Source organism: Trichoderma citrinoviride, assembly GCF_003025115.1.
Source record: "Trichoderma citrinoviride strain TUCIM 6016 unplaced genomic scaffold BBK36scaffold_1, whole genome shotgun sequence".
NCBI lineage: Eukaryota > Fungi > Ascomycota > Sordariomycetes > Hypocreales > Hypocreaceae > Trichoderma > Trichoderma citrinoviride.
In genome coordinates, this window is record NW_020194709.1 from 2,356,969 (window position 1) to 2,374,155 (window position 17,187).

General features: G+C 55.1%; 5 protein-coding genes across 5 annotated transcripts in view; 2 read left to right on the forward strand and 3 right to left on the reverse strand.

The window, feature by feature from the left end:
• The window catches only part of BBK36DRAFT_1137423 (OPT superfamily oligopeptide transporter), a gene marked incomplete at both ends in the record, with an annotated part of 2,958 nt that extends 873 nt beyond the window's left edge, over window positions 1-2,085 (forward strand). Inside the window, 2 exons of the mRNA XM_024893158.1 lie at window positions 39-1,094; window positions 1,179-2,085. Of these exons, the coding sequence (XP_024754088.1) occupies window positions 39-1,094; window positions 1,179-2,085 (1,963 nt within the window). The remainder of the gene's footprint in view (window positions 1-38; window positions 1,095-1,178) is intronic.
• Window positions 2,086-2,523: 438 nt separating this feature from the next.
• Window positions 2,524-5,499, reverse strand: BBK36DRAFT_45400 (26S proteasome regulatory complex, non-ATPase subcomplex, Rpn1 subunit; the record flags this gene model as incomplete). The annotated part of the gene is made up of 4 exons (XM_024898090.1): window positions 2,524-2,550; window positions 2,622-5,111; window positions 5,230-5,294; window positions 5,370-5,499. 4 exons carry the CDS (start codon window positions 5,497-5,499, stop codon window positions 2,524-2,526), a joined length of 2,712 nt encoding a protein of 903 aa, XP_024754089.1.
• A 612-nt stretch (window positions 5,500-6,111) lies between these two features.
• On the forward strand, window positions 6,112-7,427 carry BBK36DRAFT_139566 (hypothetical protein; the record flags this gene model as incomplete). Its single annotated transcript, XM_024897462.1, has 3 exons — window positions 6,112-6,174; window positions 6,246-7,255; window positions 7,289-7,427. 3 exons carry the CDS (start codon window positions 6,112-6,114, stop codon window positions 7,416-7,418), a joined length of 1,203 nt encoding a protein of 400 aa, XP_024754090.1. The 3' UTR covers window positions 7,419-7,427.
• A 407-nt stretch (window positions 7,428-7,834) lies between these two features.
• Window positions 7,835-9,784, reverse strand: BBK36DRAFT_1132845 (hypothetical protein; the record flags this gene model as incomplete). The annotated part of the gene is made up of 6 exons (XM_024892043.1): window positions 7,835-8,054; window positions 8,145-8,432; window positions 8,491-8,582; window positions 8,641-8,730; window positions 8,797-8,887; window positions 8,946-9,784. 6 exons carry the CDS (start codon window positions 9,782-9,784, stop codon window positions 7,835-7,837), a joined length of 1,620 nt encoding a protein of 539 aa, XP_024754091.1.
• A 3,832-nt stretch (window positions 9,785-13,616) lies between these two features.
• Window positions 13,617-15,852, reverse strand: BBK36DRAFT_1109203 (NADPH cytochrome P450 oxidoreductase; the record flags this gene model as incomplete). Its single annotated transcript, XM_024889444.1, has 3 exons — window positions 13,617-13,634; window positions 13,717-13,995; window positions 14,059-15,852. 3 exons carry the CDS (start codon window positions 15,850-15,852, stop codon window positions 13,617-13,619), a joined length of 2,091 nt encoding a protein of 696 aa, XP_024754092.1.
• Between the last annotated feature and the right edge of the window lie 1,335 nt (window positions 15,853-17,187).

Genomic DNA, 17,187 nt, shown 5'->3' on the forward strand with positions numbered 1-17,187 from the left:
TGGAACGAAAAGGAGCACACGTGCGTCTACGTGAGCAGCAACGTCGCCTTTGGCTTCGCCTTCGCCACGGACGTCATCGTCGAGCAGACGCAGTTTTACAACCAGGAGGCGCCCATCGCCTACCAGCTGCTGCTGACCATCTCCACGCAGATCCTGGGCTACGGCTTCGCCGGCATGGCCCGCCGCTTCCTCGTCCGCCCCAGCGGCATGGTCTGGCCCGGCACCCTCATGAGCGCCGCCATGTTCTCCACGCTGCACAAGCAGGAGAACAAGCCGGCCAACGGCTGGACCATCAGCCGCTGGAAGTTTTTTTATGTCGTCTTTGTCTGCGCCTCGGCCTTTTACTTCCTCCCGGGCCTCCTCATGCCCGCCCTGAGCTACTTCAACGTCATCACCTGGTTTGCGCCCAAGAGCGTCGTGCTCGCCAACCTCTTTGGCGTCTCCTCCGGCCTCGGCCTCTTCCCCATGACCTTTGACTGGGCCCAAATCACCTACGTCGGCTCGCCTCTCCTGGTGCCCTTCTGGGCCGCCATGAACGTCGTCGGCGGCCTTGCCATCATCATGTGGATCATTGCCCCCTTGTTCTACTACAGCAACGTCCTCTACTCGTCCTACATGCCCATCCTCTCCACGGCCGTCTTCGACAACACGGGCAAGGTCTACGACGTCAGCAAGATCCTCACGCCCGACTTTCTCTTTGACAGAGAAGCCTACTCCAACTACAGCCGCGTCTTCCTCCCCGTCACATACATGCTCAGCTACGGCGTGCAGTTCGCCGGCCTCGCGGCTCTCCTGACGCACACTCTCTGCTGGCACGGCCAGGACATCTGGCATACCTGGAAAGAGTCGCTCGTCGAGGCGCGAGGACAGGGGAAAGAGGGATACGAACAAGTATCCGACTCTCCCGACGGTCCGTCATCACATCAGGGAGCAGCAGCACCCCGCGCCTCGTCGTCGGGATCGCATATCGAAGGCCTGATGAGCCACGAGGATATCCACAGCCGCCTCATGAAGCGCTATAAAGATGCCCCCGTGAGCTGGTACCTAGCCACTTTCATCTCCATGGCCGCCATCGGCATCTTTGTCGTCGAATAGTAAGTTCATACAACTTCCCCCCCTCCTTTTCCATCATCACATTCTTCGCCTTCATCAGCTCACACACACAACAACAATCTCAGCTACCCCGTCCACCTCCCCTGGTACGGCCTCCTGCTCGCCCTCGCCATCGGCGCCATCTTCTTCATCCCCAACGGCATCATCATGGCCATCACCAACCAGCACAGCAGCATCTACCTCATCTGCCAGCTCATCTGCGGCGTCGCCTTCCCCGGCCGCCCCATCGCCAACATGGTCTTCGTCACCTACGGCTACATCTCCTCCGCCCAGGGCATCAAGTTCGCCTCGGACCTCAAGCTCGGCCACTACATGAAGATACCGCCCCGCATCATGTTCACCGTCCAGATCGCCGCCACCCTCGTCTCCTCCGTCACCCAGATCGGCGTCCTCAACTGGATGTTCGCCCACGTCCGCGGCATCTGCACCCCCGAAGCCGTCAACGGCTTCACCTGCCCCATCGCCCGCGTCCACTTCAACGGCTCCATCCTCTGGGGCGTCGTCGGCCCCGGCGAGTTCTTCGGCCCCCGCGCAATCTACCGGGCGCTCGTCTGGTGCTTCCCCCTCGGCGCCGTCCTCCCCGTGCCCCTCTGGCTCTGGTCCCGCCGCCGCCGCCACCGCACCCTCCTCCGCAAGGTCAACCTGCCCGTCATCTTCGGCGCCATGGGCTGGATCCCGCCCGCCACCGGCCTCAACTTCTCCGTCTGGGCCCTCGTCTGCTTCCTCTTCAACTACCTCATCAAGCGCCGCGCAAACGCCTGGTGGGGCAAGTACACCATGACGCTCAGCGCCGCCCTCGACTCCGGCCTCGCCTTTGGCATCGTCGTCGTCTTCTTTGGCTTTATATACCCAGGCTGGATGAAGGGCTTCAGCTGGTGGGGGACCGAGGTGTACAAACGGGGGTGCGACTGGCAGGCTTGTTCGTTTAGGAACGTAAAGGAGGGGGAGAGGTTTGGGCCCGATTCGTGGTGATCATTTTTCTCTTTTTGGATGGCCTTTTTTAGGATATATATATATAGACTTCATCTGTTTGTGGTATATTACTGGACATTATGTGAATCACAGCTCCTAGTTTTGTTATATAGCGAGCAATATCATGGCAATGAATAACACACATCTGTTCCGCACAATTCTTCCGTGTTCTAAGCACACCAAATGATACCGTGGTATTCTCAAGCAAAGGAAAGCGAGAGTTGCATCAACCGATGTATAATCACACACACCTAATCAATTTGTAGATGGACATTTATTTTCTTGTGGCGTACAAGTAATTACTACTATACAGCGCAGTATTTCGCCCCCTTCCTTTTCCTTTCGAAGCTCGCCCGGCCCAGGAAATTCTATACCAGTGGTTCTTCCCTACCCTACCTTGACTGTTCGTTTTCTCGCTTTTCTTTTTGTTTGCATGATTTATTGCTCCGCCTGCCATTCGGGGTTCTGCACACACAGCACGTTAGTCAATACGTTCCAAACATGACGAAATCCAAGCGAGATTAAACAGGGCTCACCTTTCGCAGAATCACCACGCCCTCCAGGAGAGTGCTATTCAAGCTGATGTACTCCTCGTCTTCCAGCTCTGCTCGGTCGCCGTGGCTCAGCACTACCGGCGTGCTCTGCGTCTGCCAGCCGGTAATCGTCTTGGGCCGACCTGCCTGACCAACAACGTCCACCGCCTGACCCACGCGGACGTTGACCTTCAAAAGGTTCAGATCCTCATCTACCGTGACAAGGAACCTCGGGTGCATGGCGGGAACGAGGAAGTAGAGGAGGTAGTGCGAGGTGGAGGCGATAAAGTCCTTGGGGTCCAGCATGGCAATGATGGTCGTCAGCAGACCGGCCGTGGCGACGGGGGAAAGCACCTGTCGGTCCGAGTGGAACGGGTTCAGCGACAGAGTTCCCTTGCCCATGTGCAGAAGACCCTGTGCAATGCGGACCATGAACAGGGCGTCCTGGTCTCGGTGGTAGTAGCTGGCAAGCTGGCGGAGCAGCTGGGCCAGTCGAGCGTTGTTGGTGCCTGCGCCCAGCATGCCCATGGCGAAGATGGCGTTGATGGCGACTTCGGGGTCGTTATCGTGACTGTATCTTGACAGCGTGTCGTAAACCTTCATCTGCGGGTTGCTTGGGCTGATCAGACCCATGGCCAGGGGCACAGCCTTGCGGATGTTGGGCTCGCCGTAGTGCATGAGATGGCCAAACTGCCTCAGCACCATCTCCTGGCCAATGTCTTCTCCCATGGACACGAGCGCGATACCCAAGACCGCATACGCCTGCAACAGCTCGTCGCCCTTCTTATCATCCGACTCTTCCTGATGCTCGTTGCAAATGTGCAGCAGTTCCTGAATCTTGAGCACAGCGCCGGTGCCGGCCCAAGCACAGATCTCGGCCAGGACGGCTGTCGGCTTGGACATCGGGTGATCCACGGCCTTGAGCGTCTCCAGAATAACATCAACCTCTTCTTGTCGGCCGAAGAAGAGAAGACCCAGGCCGAGGGCCAAGAACCGCGTCCACTTGTCAGTCAGCTGGCTCTTGCGCTCTTCATCCATCAACGTCGTCACGATAGCCTCGCTCACTTCCGGCTGAGAGGTGCCGATCGCGATAAGACCGCAAGCGAGCGCTGCCATGGCGGAGATCTGCATGTCCTCCTTGGAGTCGGAGATCATAGGCATGATGAGATCAATGACTTCCTCCTTGTTGGAGCCGGCGTAGGCCAGCCCAAGTCCCATCAGACAGCCAGTGCGAACCAAAGGGTTCTCATGGTGGAGCTTATCAGCATCTCCCAGGAGCGCAATGGCCGGTTCGGATTCCAGGCGAACGCCGGAGTTCATAATGCCGATAGCGAGCATAGAGCCAGCGGTAATCTCGGGCTCTGTCGCATACGTGTACCTGTCCACGCTATCGAGGCCGTTTTCTATATCCCACATCAATAGGGTGCCGAGAGACGCAACAGTAGACATCATGCCCTCTCCCTTAGTCTTCCACACCCAGGCCTCCTTCTGGGAGTCGACGAGCATCATCTTATCGTTGCCGAAACCGGCATTGACGAAGGCATTGACAAAGGCGGCGGCGAGGTTGTGTCGAGCAGAGTCCAGGTTGGTCATGCCGGCTACCCGGCTGCTTTCCAAGTGGCTCTTGTAGATATCCTCGGTAGACTTGGGGTCAAGGATGTTCAGCTCCTTGCCCAGAGCCTTGAAGTACCCTGACAGCTTGATGTTATGCAGACACTCGTACAACTCCTGATCGTCGCTCTCATCCTCGCCTTCCTGGACCATGGGCATGATGATCCTCTGGCGAGAGATCAAAAAGGCCAGCTGCCGCTTGAGAAGGGGATCCTCCGCCTTGTCGAAGTCCTCCTGCAGCAGGTAGTAATCATGCAGCCGGATGGCGAGAATGACAGCCTGAGTATACTGCTTATATTGGATGTAGATGCTGTGGGCAACGCGGAGGAAGGTCTCGTTGTCGGGATACGTCAACAAGTTCACCATGGTTACCATGTACAGGCATACTCTGGGGTAGGTGTTCTCGTCGACGAACTTGGTGATTTCCTCGATGATCTCCAGCTCGCTCATCAGGTCCACGGCGTCGGCCTCCTGGTTGCTCTTGATGAAGAGGGGCACGAGGATCAGCGCCAGGTCGATGAGGTCCTTGGTGGGCTCATCAGCCGCGATGCGCTTGCCGTAGACCTCTCCAATCTCGAGGGCCAGATGCCGGACGTATTCATGGCCCCATGATCCAATGTCGGTCGTGGGGGCCAGCAGTCGGTACTTGAGTGTGTCTTGCCTGTCCTCGTCGGAGAAGGTCATGCCAATCACCGACAGGACGTCTGCCAGCGAGACCTTGTTCTCGTCGTTGGGCCACTCGTCGTACAGCTTGGTCAGGGTCTCGTAGTGCGGTCGTAGAAACTTGAGCGGCTTCGGTACTGCTGTCATTGACGATGTGGACGTCTTGATTGCGCTCTTCATCATCTCCAGGGCGGACTTGTAGAGGGAACTGTCGGATTCCTAGAGGCGAGAAGTAAGCTTCCGCAACTCCTCACACAGATAACGCAGCTGTGCCCCTCTCTCAATCTTGCTATTCCCCTCCCTTCTCTTCGCTGTTGTGCTATTCAGCAATACTTACTGTCAAACGCTCCACCATCATGTCTAGCTCGCTCTTAAGCTGCTGGTCCTCCTCATTGAGCTCCTCTTCGGCAGCTGAGGCTCAAAAGTCAGCCATTGTTGTCAAGCAGCACAAGGGCGAATGAGCGGGCGGGGCATTACCATCTTTCTTGTCGTCCTCCTTCTTCTTGCCGTCCGCGACAGCCTTGTCGTCCTTGACCTCGTCCACGGCCTTGCCCTTCCCCTTGTCCGCAGCCGGCGCCGGCTTGGGCAAATCGCTGTCCTGGGCCATGGTGACGTAGAGTCGAGATCAGGCGTGTGTGGTGTATAAACTCCCCCCAGCAACGACGTCGGGGCGGCGGGTGGTGGTGATGCGAAGGTGTGTCGTGAAAAGGACCGTTTGTAAGACTGTTAATGCAACGGTATCGGAAGCCCCAGTTGAGGGTTGAAGCTGCTCTCGAGTTGCGGGCGGAATCAGGTGGAAGAGGGTTGCTGATGGAGAAGGTGCTTGGTAAAGCTCTGGGCTGCTAACAGTACAGTCAGTAGCAAACAGCTGCTGCCATGGGCTATTACGCGAGGCGCTGCCGCCTACAGCGAACCAGCTACGTACTCCGAGCCCCAGCCTTACGATCACGTGCATTCGCCGCCCGGGATTGGGCCTAAAGACCAATGAAGATTAGCGCATCCATGCCTGCTTCGTCCTCCCATATCGATAAGATCTTGGGCCGAATTTCTTTCGTCTTTTATCACTGCTTGCTTGGGGAACCCCACCAACTTTTCAAGGGACCCCTCTACCAATATCAAAATCGAAGCAACACCAAGATACCCGGATGGCCAGACTGGTTTTTCAGACTTGATTTAGAATTTACATAGCAGTCGCCCGTTTATTCACACACAACCAGCCATGAAGTTGGACACCAGAGCAATGCGCCATCTGGCGGCCGAGGACTGGCGAGTCCTCACAGCCGTACGCCATCCACAGCGACCTACTTATACACAGCAACAAGAAATCAATGCTAACATACTGCAATCCTGTAGGTCGAGCAAGGCAGCAAAAACCACGAGATCGTGCCCACCCCCCTCATCGAGAAACTCGCCCGCCTCCGCGGCGGCGCCAGCGGCGTCCACAAGAGCATATCCGCCCTCGCAAAGGTCGGCCTCATCGCCCGCGTCAAGGAGGCCAAGTACGACGGCTACCGCCTCACCTACGGCGGCCTCGACTACCTCGCCCTGCACACCCACGCCGACCGCAAGGCCGTCTACAGCGTCGGCAACCGCATCGGCGTCGGCAAGGAGTCCGACATCATGGTCGTCGCCGACCACTCCGGCAAGCAGTGCGTCCTCAAGATCCACCGCCTGGGCCGCATCTCCTTTCGCACCGTCAAGTCCAACCGGGACTACCTCAAGAATCGCAACGCCCAGTCGTGGATGTACCTCTCGAGGCTCGCCGCCATGAAGGAGTACGCCTTCATGAACGCCCTGCATGAGGAGGGCTTTCCCGTACCAGTACCGATCGCACAGTCTAGACACACCATCGTCATGTCTCTGATAGACGCATTCCCCCTCCGACAGATAAGCGAGGTCCCCGACCCGGCCTCTCTCTACGCAGACCTCATCTCCCTCCTTCTCCGCCTGGCAAGCCACGGCCTGATCCACGGCGACTACAACGAATTCAACATCCTGGTCAAGGAGATCAGAACAAAGGCCGAGGATGGCACAGAGTCCGTCAAGCTCGAGCCAGTTATTATCGACTTTCCACAAATGGTGTCCATGGAGCATGTCAATGCCGAAATGTATTTTGACCGAGACGTCAACTGCATCAAGCGGTTCTTTACACGGAGATTCCATTTCACACCGACACAACCAGGGCCCTTTTTCAAAGACGCAAAGAAGACTGTTGGAAAAGGCGGTCTGAAAAGATTAGATGCTGCCGTTGAAGCGTCGGGCTTCACCAAAAAGATGCTGAAAGATCTGGAGGCGGCCATTAAAGACAAGGAGGGAGACAAGGAGGGGCAAGAGGGGGCAAATGAGGACGGGGACGATGACGAGTATGACGAGGATGAGGACGACGAAGAAGACAGTGAAGAGGATGATGGTGATGATGAGACAGATGGACAGCCTCTGCTGAGCGATGGGCTGTCCGGGGGTCTCTTGCAAGAGGAGCCGAGTATAGACAAGGCCAGCAGCGAAATGGCCAAGCTAGCAGTGTAGTTGTTGGTTCGTAAAGCAAAGATGATTCACGACATACCATACTATCCAACGACCAGTCATGTACAGAAACAGAGAAGTGGGCAATCTTGATAAAACAATATCTCATCATTGTGTTTGTCAAAACCATGCTAACGCCGCCAACCTTTGTCACAGCTGCCATTATCTAGACTCTAAAGTACAAGGCTTGTAAAATGCTCCCTTCATGCACCCTGATCCCGCGATCCAGCTGCCCCCAGACCTAGAACATGTGCTTCCATCGTGGTGCGTAAAATTACCGTGACTGTTGGGGTAAGTGGTCCCAAAAAAAAGTCCAAAGCAAGTAGTGGTAGACATGTTGAACCAGTCGGCATATTATGGCACAGACGTGCAGACCAAAAAGGCACAAAAACACAAAAGAACGAGGGCAACATGACAGATTACTGAGACTCCTTCTTCGAGACCTCCTTCTTGACGGTGGGGGATGGCTGAATATTCTCCTTGCCAACGGTGGCGACGACGGCCGGGTCCGCTCGAATCGTAACACTCTCATCGCACTCAGAGGTGGTGGGAGTCGAAACAGTAGCGTCCGCGCTCGTGGCCGCCCTAGAACAAGAGTTAGAACTTCGCAAAAATGCTTCGTGTATAACCATACGCAGACTGTGCACGAGGCACCGAGCTTCGAGTAGCGTTGCTCTCGTCGATCGACGACGCAGACAGGCCGCTGTGAAATCAATGTCAGTGACACACACTGTAGCTCCAAGTGCAGTGGAAACAAACCTTCGAGACTGGGGCAGGTTGCGACGCCAGTGGGCTTGCTGGTTGTACAAGGCAGGGTTCAGGCCAACAAGGGGAGTACCGTAGGCGCCGATGTTGTACTCGTTGGTGCGGAACTGACGGCGTTCGGCGGTGACTCGCTTCAGCTCTTTCTGGGCCGGAGTGTCGGCATAGCGGATGTTCATGGGAAGACCCTCCTCACCGATGCCAACGCCGTTGAACTTTCGAATGATTTCGTCGCAGATGTCGCGAGAATCAAATCTAGACACTGTCAGAACGAGAGCATTTGCGTGACCCGGGGCGAGAATCAATAGCCTACCGAGCAAAGCCAACGCCACGGCTGTTTCCCATGCTGTCACGAAGGATCTTGCTGGACTGGATGTGGTATCCAAGGAAGATTGTGGCAAGCTCCTACACCAGAGTCAGTGACAAAAACGCCACCAGGAACAGACTTGCAAGGTCAACTCACCATCTCGTTCAGAGACTTGGGCAGATTGGAGATGTAGAGATTAGTAGAACCCTCGTCACCCTCCGCCTTGAGTCGAGAATTGAAAGACTCCTGGACATGGTCAGCAGCGGCTCCTACAACCACGACGAACCGGAAGAGATCGCATTTAGAGCTTACCCGGGCGAAGCCAATCTCGTAGCCGAGGCGGTGGAATGCTCGAATGCACAGTTCAGAGTCGCGGACATCGTAGAACTTGGCGAAACCAAATCTGCGCTTGGTCAGCATCATCAGAGCAATCAGGGTGGGCAGCGGTGAGCAATGCTTACCCCTTACAAGCTCCAGTGTTAGTGTCGATGATGGCCTTGGACGTCTCAACGGCACCGAAACGGGACGTGAATTGGTAGAGAAGCTCGTCGTCGGTGGTAGGATGAAGACCACGGATATAGACGTTGCGATTGCCGGGGATACGATTCTCCAAGCTTTGTTCAAGAGTCTTCATCTGGCCCGGCGGGGTGAAGACGGCTGGGACTGCCTTGGGAATGGCCGGGTCCTTCTTGAGAAGCTCATCAATGGTACGATCCGAGATGACCATGGGAATCGGCTTGGTGTTCTCCATGGTGGCAAGTCCCGTAGCATTGGGAGATGGAGTCGTGTACGAAGACCGATCAAGGCTGGCAACACGGGGAGGATAATCGCGGACGATCGAAAACGCACCGCCGTAGTACGGAGTGGCAGGAGCGGACTCCGTAGTCGAATAGGAACCGCGACGATTCTCGAGACCTGGGACGTCAGAGTGGCCACGGTCAACACGAGGCTGAGAGGTACCAGGGCGTCCCGGGGTAAAGGGCAAGAGGGGCATCGAAAGGCCAACATAGGAGCCTCCGTAGCCACCTGCAGCAGCTGGGTAGTTGAGATAAGGGTTCTCGTTGGAATGACCAAGCCCCATCGGCTGCGCAGTCGGCACGGGGGTGAGGACAAACTGGCTGTCCGAATTGACCATGAACGCATGACCAGGTCCCATTGGGACAGGAGCGGCATTGTTGGACATGCTGAGACTACCCAGAGTCACCCCATTGAACTGATTGATGAGGGTGCCGAATTCAGTGGCTCCATGAGCGCCCCGTCCGGTGTAATAAGGATTGGCAACACCGCTGTTGGCTTCCATTTTGGTATCGGCAACAGTGTGAAGATGGTAAGACATGTGTTTGCCTGTTGGAGAAGTGGTTAGTGATGGGCGGTAAATAGAGCGAGTATGTGTATAGGGGCTGATGTCCCTATCTGACAGAGACGGCAGAGGCATGAAGGCAGTTGTGATGGGTGATGGAAGACATCGGTGTTGTGTTAGTGATGACGATTGGCCAGTGATTCAGGGTGTATTCCAGGTCGAGAGGAAAAGAGCGGATGGTGCGATGCCAAGAGGAGCGACGAGCCATGAAGCTGCAATGGGAATGACTTACCCAAAGAACAGCAGATCGGTCACGATGGTGATCGAGAAAATGACAAATGATTCGACAAACGGAAATCTTGACATGATTGACGAGTTAGCAGAGCCCAGTAAGAGTAGAGATATGCAGTGCCGAAGCCATTCTGGTGCAAGGCCTGCTTGACGGAGATGGGCGTGGAATGCAGACAGCATGGCAAAGTGATGGGCATGCTAGAGGAAGAAAGGCGAAGGAAGCCATAATCTGCATAGAGGAGGAGCAGTGAAAGGCCAAAACCCTTCCACCAGCTGGTAAATGGAGTACTTATCACAATGAACGAGGCAAGGCAGAGAGAAACAGAGAAGAGACCAAAGACCAGGAGGGAAAAGACGAGTGTCAAGAGTCATTCTCACCCCTACCCAGCCGTGGGGTTACGTGGTGTTGCAGACAATGAAGCTCGAAGGCCGACGCGGCAAATGTGCTACCAAGACAATTGTTTGAGATGAAGCGAGTGTAATTAAGATAGAACGAGCTATCAAGCAAGATGGAGGTGTCGAAGAGATTCGGCCGCGGCAGAAAGCTGCAAGAGAGTGACGGAGGACGAGTTGATGTGATGCTGTGAGGAGGAGGAAAAGAAGAGAAGAGGAGGAAAAGGAGCAAGAAGAGAAGAAGAGTCCCTTTGAAGTACTGGGTAGGCGGAGGAAGAGACGAGCAGACTTACCTAAGTTTGGCAGTCCCGTAGAAGAGGAAGCTGCAACAAAATCTATCGGGCCAAGAAACGGAAGGAGTCGCTGGAGATAAGGTCTTCCAAAGAGGGCGCTGGTGCAGGCGTGATGCTCGTGATCAAGCACTGGAATTACCGCCGGCCAAAAAGATGCGTTCGTGAGGGAGGAAGAAAGGCGGAAACGGCGAAACGAAGCGAGAAATGACGAAATGCCCTTTATGTGCTCGAGTTGACGGCAGGTTAGGGCTTGGAAGTGCTGCCAGCTGCCAGATGCCAGCTGTCGACCTGCTGCTGCCGCGTGCTCTGCCACTTTGGTGTTGCAGGCTGGCTCTATTTTCGCCTCGATTCTACCGATGCTGTTTGCCTTGACGAGGAGACAGGCACTGCCCGAAATGCAGGTAAGGTATATTTGGGTATGTCAGGTAGGACGAAGATGAGATGCTGGTTTGCTGATATCGAGGCTCTGGGCGAGTTGCAGGTCAGTAACTCCCTGGCATTTCGTTTGCAGCGGCGGTATTGCTGTGCTTCTTCGAGAACAACTGAATGCAGCTGAGCTCTTCTCACGACTGATCTGACCGTGACGATCCTCCAGGGGTTGGAACTTCTCACAAGAAGTATTATATCTGCTTCGGCCAACTTCAGACGATTGAGACTCCCGTCGACTCCAAGTACAAGTAAGTCTTCTCAATCGTTGCCTCCCCAGTCGCGTCGTTAAGGGTCTGTGCTGAGGGACAGGTGATGCTAGATTCAACACGGAAGCACCCCGTCGAGGCCTACAATGCCACCGGCTTCTGTCGAGGTTCGAGCCTTCGCCGCTATCTGAGCGCAGAACGTCGAATGCGCCTGATGTCACAGAAGGAGCCTGCGAAATGACTCCGCCGCAATCCAAACACACGCAAACAAAGTCGACAGGCTGCCATGCAAGGACGCATCCAGCATATAATGACACAAGGACGAGATAAAATTAGAAGAGGTAAGAATACAATCGAATCATGTGCAAATCGTCAGTGGGCGAACAGAAATGGTAAGGACATGCTCTCGACGGAGACAACCGCTGTCGAGTCGTCTCCCGGGTCTCGGGGCGCACCGTTTTATAACAACAACGGAGCAGACCAGCGTCATATCCCTTGGTAGGTGGGTGAATATTGCACTACTGTGACAGCACGTGTAAGCTAAACATCCAACAGCGTCTGTATCACTTACAACGATGCGACCAAGCTGTCGTTTCCTTTCTTTTTCTGTACTGGCTGTCAGACATGCGCACAGCCAGCCGTGATTCATCATTTGGGAGCCGAGGTACGTTGGCCAACCGAAATCCCGGCCACAATGAGACCAGCTCCATCTCTCAAGGGGAAACACTTCCATACTGCGCGAATGCCGGCAAAAGGGTCCCAAATCCACTCCATCGTTCGGGCCTCTCGAGCCTGTTGAACCCAGCAAGAAGCACGGGGCAAGCGGGAGCGGGCTGGATTTGCGTCAACCGGCAAATGACTGACTGGGTGTTAGTTGGAGTATAACTCGGGTGCTTTGGCAGGCCCATCTAACCAAGACATGTTGTTCGTCTGATGGCCGATCCTTTGCTTGGCCCGATACCGCGGGATGTTGCTTTTCACTGCCTCTGTCCAAGATTGGATTTTGCCTCCCATAGGCGTACCAGCCATGCTGGGTTCTGGATACAGAAGAGGTATTAATCTTGGATCATTCGTCAATAGGAAGAGCGGATATCAGGATTGCGGAAGCCCCCATGTGATTCCGGAGAGCCATCTCTTATCGTCATGTCGGGTCTTCCCGCAGGCACTGGAGCCGCGCTCTCTCTTTTGGCCATGGCATCGAAGAACCAATCTCCTGGCCCAAGACCGGTCTTTTTTTCGTTGCCCGGGAGGCTACAGCGCAAGCAAGGAGGATGGTGCAATTCCGCTTGCCTCCCTGGCCAACACACAGCCAATCCGAAGATGACTTTGCGCCGAGCACCAACCGTGACAGCTCTATTATTGCTTTTTCTTTTTTCGATACAACGAGGAGCATTAGTTTGATTGTCAAGGGTCGCAGACGCCACAGGCATACTATGGTCCAGAACACCGGCGCAGCATTGTTGACCCTTTAGGTAGGTAGACACAAGTCATGACAGGTCATTAACCAGATCTTAGTCGTATCTTGTGGTTGAGTGGCTGACTAAGGCGCAGTAGCATGAAGTGAAGTCTGAATCATGGGCCGAGGTGAGACACCTGTCCGAGACATCATATCAAATGACTTTTAAACCTGATACTAGTATGTCTTGGTAGAAGTGCTGGGACTACTCCGTGACGTTAAGGATGCATATTTGTACGTACAAAAACATCATAGCACAGATCCAATTATATCAAAAATATGTAGTGATATACTCATGATTCTCCCAGCCGTCATACATACTTATATCCAAGCCATCCATCCATCCCATCTCTATATACCTTACCTGTCCACACCAGATTCGACGCCCGAGCGGACCAAATACATCGACCCAAACAAAAAACAAGCAATCTCAGCCCGTGGGCAGCATCGCGGGCCCCCGCCATCTCTGATACTGTATATGTATATAAAGACATCCGACATACCCAGGTATTTTACTTCCAGTCGGATCTTTCACGATCTAAAATAGAAGACAAGCAAACATTCCAAGAAAGAAATGTTTGCGCATGGCTCTGATAAACAGACGAACGCCGGCAAATGGTTGAGTTCGCAGTCGAAAAAGATGCCGCCTCCTCCTATTCCGACAAGGTATTTTTGCGGTGTGTTTGCTTCTCTTGGGACGGGGAGGGTGACCAATTATTCCCAAGAAAAGTCTTTCAAATTCATCTTATGCTGCACGCAATTTTTTATGACCAGACATCCTCCTGTAGCGAATGGGTTAGTCACTCACTCACTGCATCTTGTTTGGGTGGGGGGTGGATGCTTGACAAAGGGGATGAGACATACCTGGTACTGGTTTGCTGCCCTCATGTTCTTGACAATCTCCTCCGCCTTGGCCTCGGACACCCCACGGCTCTCGGCAATGATCTGAGTCAAAACGGTGTTGACTTCACGGGCCATGTTGGCGGCGTCGCCGCAGACGTAGAAGAAGGCCTTCTGGGCCAGCAGCTCGCCGATCTCGGCGGATCGCTCCTTGAGGCGGTGCTGGACGTAGACCTTTTGGGAAGTCTCGCGGGAAAAGGCAGTGACCAGCTCGAACTTGTCGCCAAGGGCCTTCTTGTACTCCTATAAATGATCAGGTTAATCAACGGGCGTCAAACTGGAAGGGAAGAGTTGGGTGGCACATACTTCAAACTCCTGTTCGTACATGAAATCCTCAGTCCTCTTACGGCAGCCGAAAAACAAAATGGTACGACCGACGTTGATGCCGTCGCGCGCCTGCTGAGCACGCTCCTGGACGAAGCCGCGGAAGGGCGCAACACCAGTTCCAGGCCCGACCATGATGATGGGCTTGGCGGGGTCGGAAGGTAGCTTGAAGTTGGAGTGGCGGATGTGGACCGGGACGTGAATGCCATCGTACTTGTTGCGGGGGCCATGCAGCTCGTAGGTCAGACCAAAGGGCGACGGGTCGGGGTCTCCGTTCTGCTTTTGCTTCAGGGCGAGCAGGTAGTTGGTGGCGACGCCGCGGAAGGGGTCCTTTCGGCCCATGACCATGGACGACTCGACGACGGCAGTGACGGAGACCTTCTTGGGCTGGACGAGAGACGAGGACGAGATGGAGTAGTAGCGGGGCTGCAGCTTGTTCAGGCCTTCGATGAAAGCAGAGAAGGGGATCTTATCCCAAGTCTCTCCGTTGCTGACGTGTTCCAGGAGGCGAGCGATGTTGAGGAGCTGCGAGGCGGTCTTCTCGTGAAAGTAGTCCTTGTCGCTACCGAGCCGGGTCATCTCGTTCTTGATTTCCTCGTTGGGGGCAAAAGCAGCCAGGGTGGACACAAACTGACGGGAGACGGGAGCACCAATTTCCAAGTGGTAGCGGACAATGGCGTCGAAGGTGGTCGGCGTGGGGAAGGGAACCTTGGCGGTGGGCTCGAGAGCCTTGACGGTGATGACCTGGTGACGCTTGTCGGTAAGCCCAGTGATGCGCAGGAACCGATCCACCTCGTCACCGGGGTTGGTGGGCCAGATGGCAATGTGGTCGCCGGTGGTGTACGAGAGGGTAGAGCCGCTAATGTCGATGTCCAAGTGGATGCAGTTCCTGTCCTTGACCTTGAACAGCTCGTAGGACTGGGCGATGGGGGCAATGTACGGGTTGTGGGCGTTGAAGGGACCCTTGGAGGCGCCCTCGAGGTGCATCTTGTTGGGCTCGCCGAGGTAGACCTCGGGGGACTCCGGAGTCAGGCCTTCGCGCTCGACAATGCCAAAGACGGGTTCGTAGACAGCCTCGCGCTCCTCCAGGCCCATGTGGGCAGCCAGAGCAGCCCACATGGGTTCCTTCCAGGCCAAGAAGTCCTCCTCCATGGTGCCGGCGCCGTCGTCGCCTTCACCAGCGTTGCCAATGCGATGAGCGCCATACTTGGTCAGGAGCCTGTCGACATCTCTGACCATGGAGTTGTAGTGTTCGTAGGTGTTGTTACCGAGACCGAAAGCGACGTAGTGGAGGTTGTCGAGAGGAGCGTCCTCGGCGCCGCCGCCCTGCGAGAAGGCGACGTCTTCTCCGTTGAGGAACTCGTAGAACTCGACGGCGTTGTCAGTCGGCTCGCCCTCGCCATACGTGGCCAGAACGAAGAAGGCGATCTTGTCCGAGGGCAGCGTGTCCAGGTTGTCAAAGTCGTAGTCCTCCAGGTCGGCGACCATGGTCTCGAGGCCGAAGCGGCTCTTGCCCTCCTTTGCCAGGCGAGAGGCGTAGTCCTCGGCGGTGCCGGTCTGCGAGCCGTAGAAGATGATGCAGTTCTTGCCCGACTCCTCCATCTTCTCGACGAAGTTGCGCGTCCGCCCGACCCGGTTGGCATTGCCGTTGAGGTACGCCGGGTTGGCGTAGGGGTCCTTCTGCTTGGCCCATAGCGTGCCCTTTGTGAAGTAGGCGACGGTTCCCAGCAGGATGACGCTCAGGACCAGGATGTCCAACGTGTCCAGTTCCGCCATGGCGGCGGGTGCTGCAGCAGCAACGACAGACGATGCTCTGCGACTTTCTCCGGAGTTGAATTCGAGGCCCGACTCGGCGAATCAGCGACAAGCACAAGAGAAAAAGAAATCGAGCAGCAGAAACCGGGTGCTCGAGAGGCTGTCTCGCAATCGAGTCTCCCTTGCAGCAGGCAAAAAACTAAATGTGGCCTTGGCCGATTAAATAAGGCTGGCGTCCGACCAGCGAGCGGTTCTGCGCGGTCTAGGCCGGAATATTAGCACGGGGGAGGGGTATCGGCCAGAGATTGGGTGGGCCGTGGCGCGGAATCGAGAGACCCAGCACTGGAGCAGACAGATAGAGGGCTGGGAGAGGCTGCCGGTCAGAAGCCACGGCTTATGGAATCGGATGCTTTCTCTATTTTTGTTTGCGGGCAAACGTCAGCCCGACTTGAGTGTCGATTCAAACTCTCACAACCTGAACCTATCAGGCAGAGAGTCTATACGAGAACTGTGGTATGTAATAGAAGAGAGGAAAGAATGGAACAACTGGCAAGGAAAAGAACAGAAACTAAAAGAAGAAGAATGCTGCCTGGTTTTCCTCTGGCCTTGGAGGGGGGAAATAGGATCCTTTTTCAACACATTGATCCTCAGCTTATTCTGACCGGCAGTGCTGCTGCTTCTACAAGTACTGGTACGCTGCTCCTATCTGATGGGGGAAATCTCCGCCGCAGTGCCGGGCCCGCTCCGTCGACGGACTACGGAGTCGTGGTGCAGGCCGCGTACAAGTACATGGTGTGAGACAGGCGAAGAACGAACCTTGCCTTTGAAGCCTGTGATAGCGCTTCAACGGTACATCTGGCAAGGCTGGATTTAGTCCGTGCATCTGATTACTACCTCGCATGTCTTTAGTGCTGCTCTTCTAACAGATCGTGATCCTGTCGAGATTCCATCGAGCCATCTGACTGGCGGAGTTGGTGATAAGGTAAGAGGCCACGTTGTAGGTATTACCAACTATTGGCGAGCAGCAACTCGAAATCTGCACGTCTGTCCTCATTCGACCAAACGTACCATGCGACACCTTGAAATCAAACTGAGGACGTCTGTTCGGTACATGAAATTAAGGTATCCAGGTAGTAGCGGTATTGAAGAAGTCCAGGATGTGAGCAACTCAAAGCCTCTTACAGCAATCAACTGTATCTACCGAGGTGGCCATGGGAACCAGGCCTTGGGGTTCATTATGCCATGGACAATACACCCATTCACTACCATCTCTAATAAACCCTCGCTTGATCGTGCTTTGACCAGTTCTTGAGCCATTTTCATCCCACGGCCACGAATCCTGCACTTGATGCATGC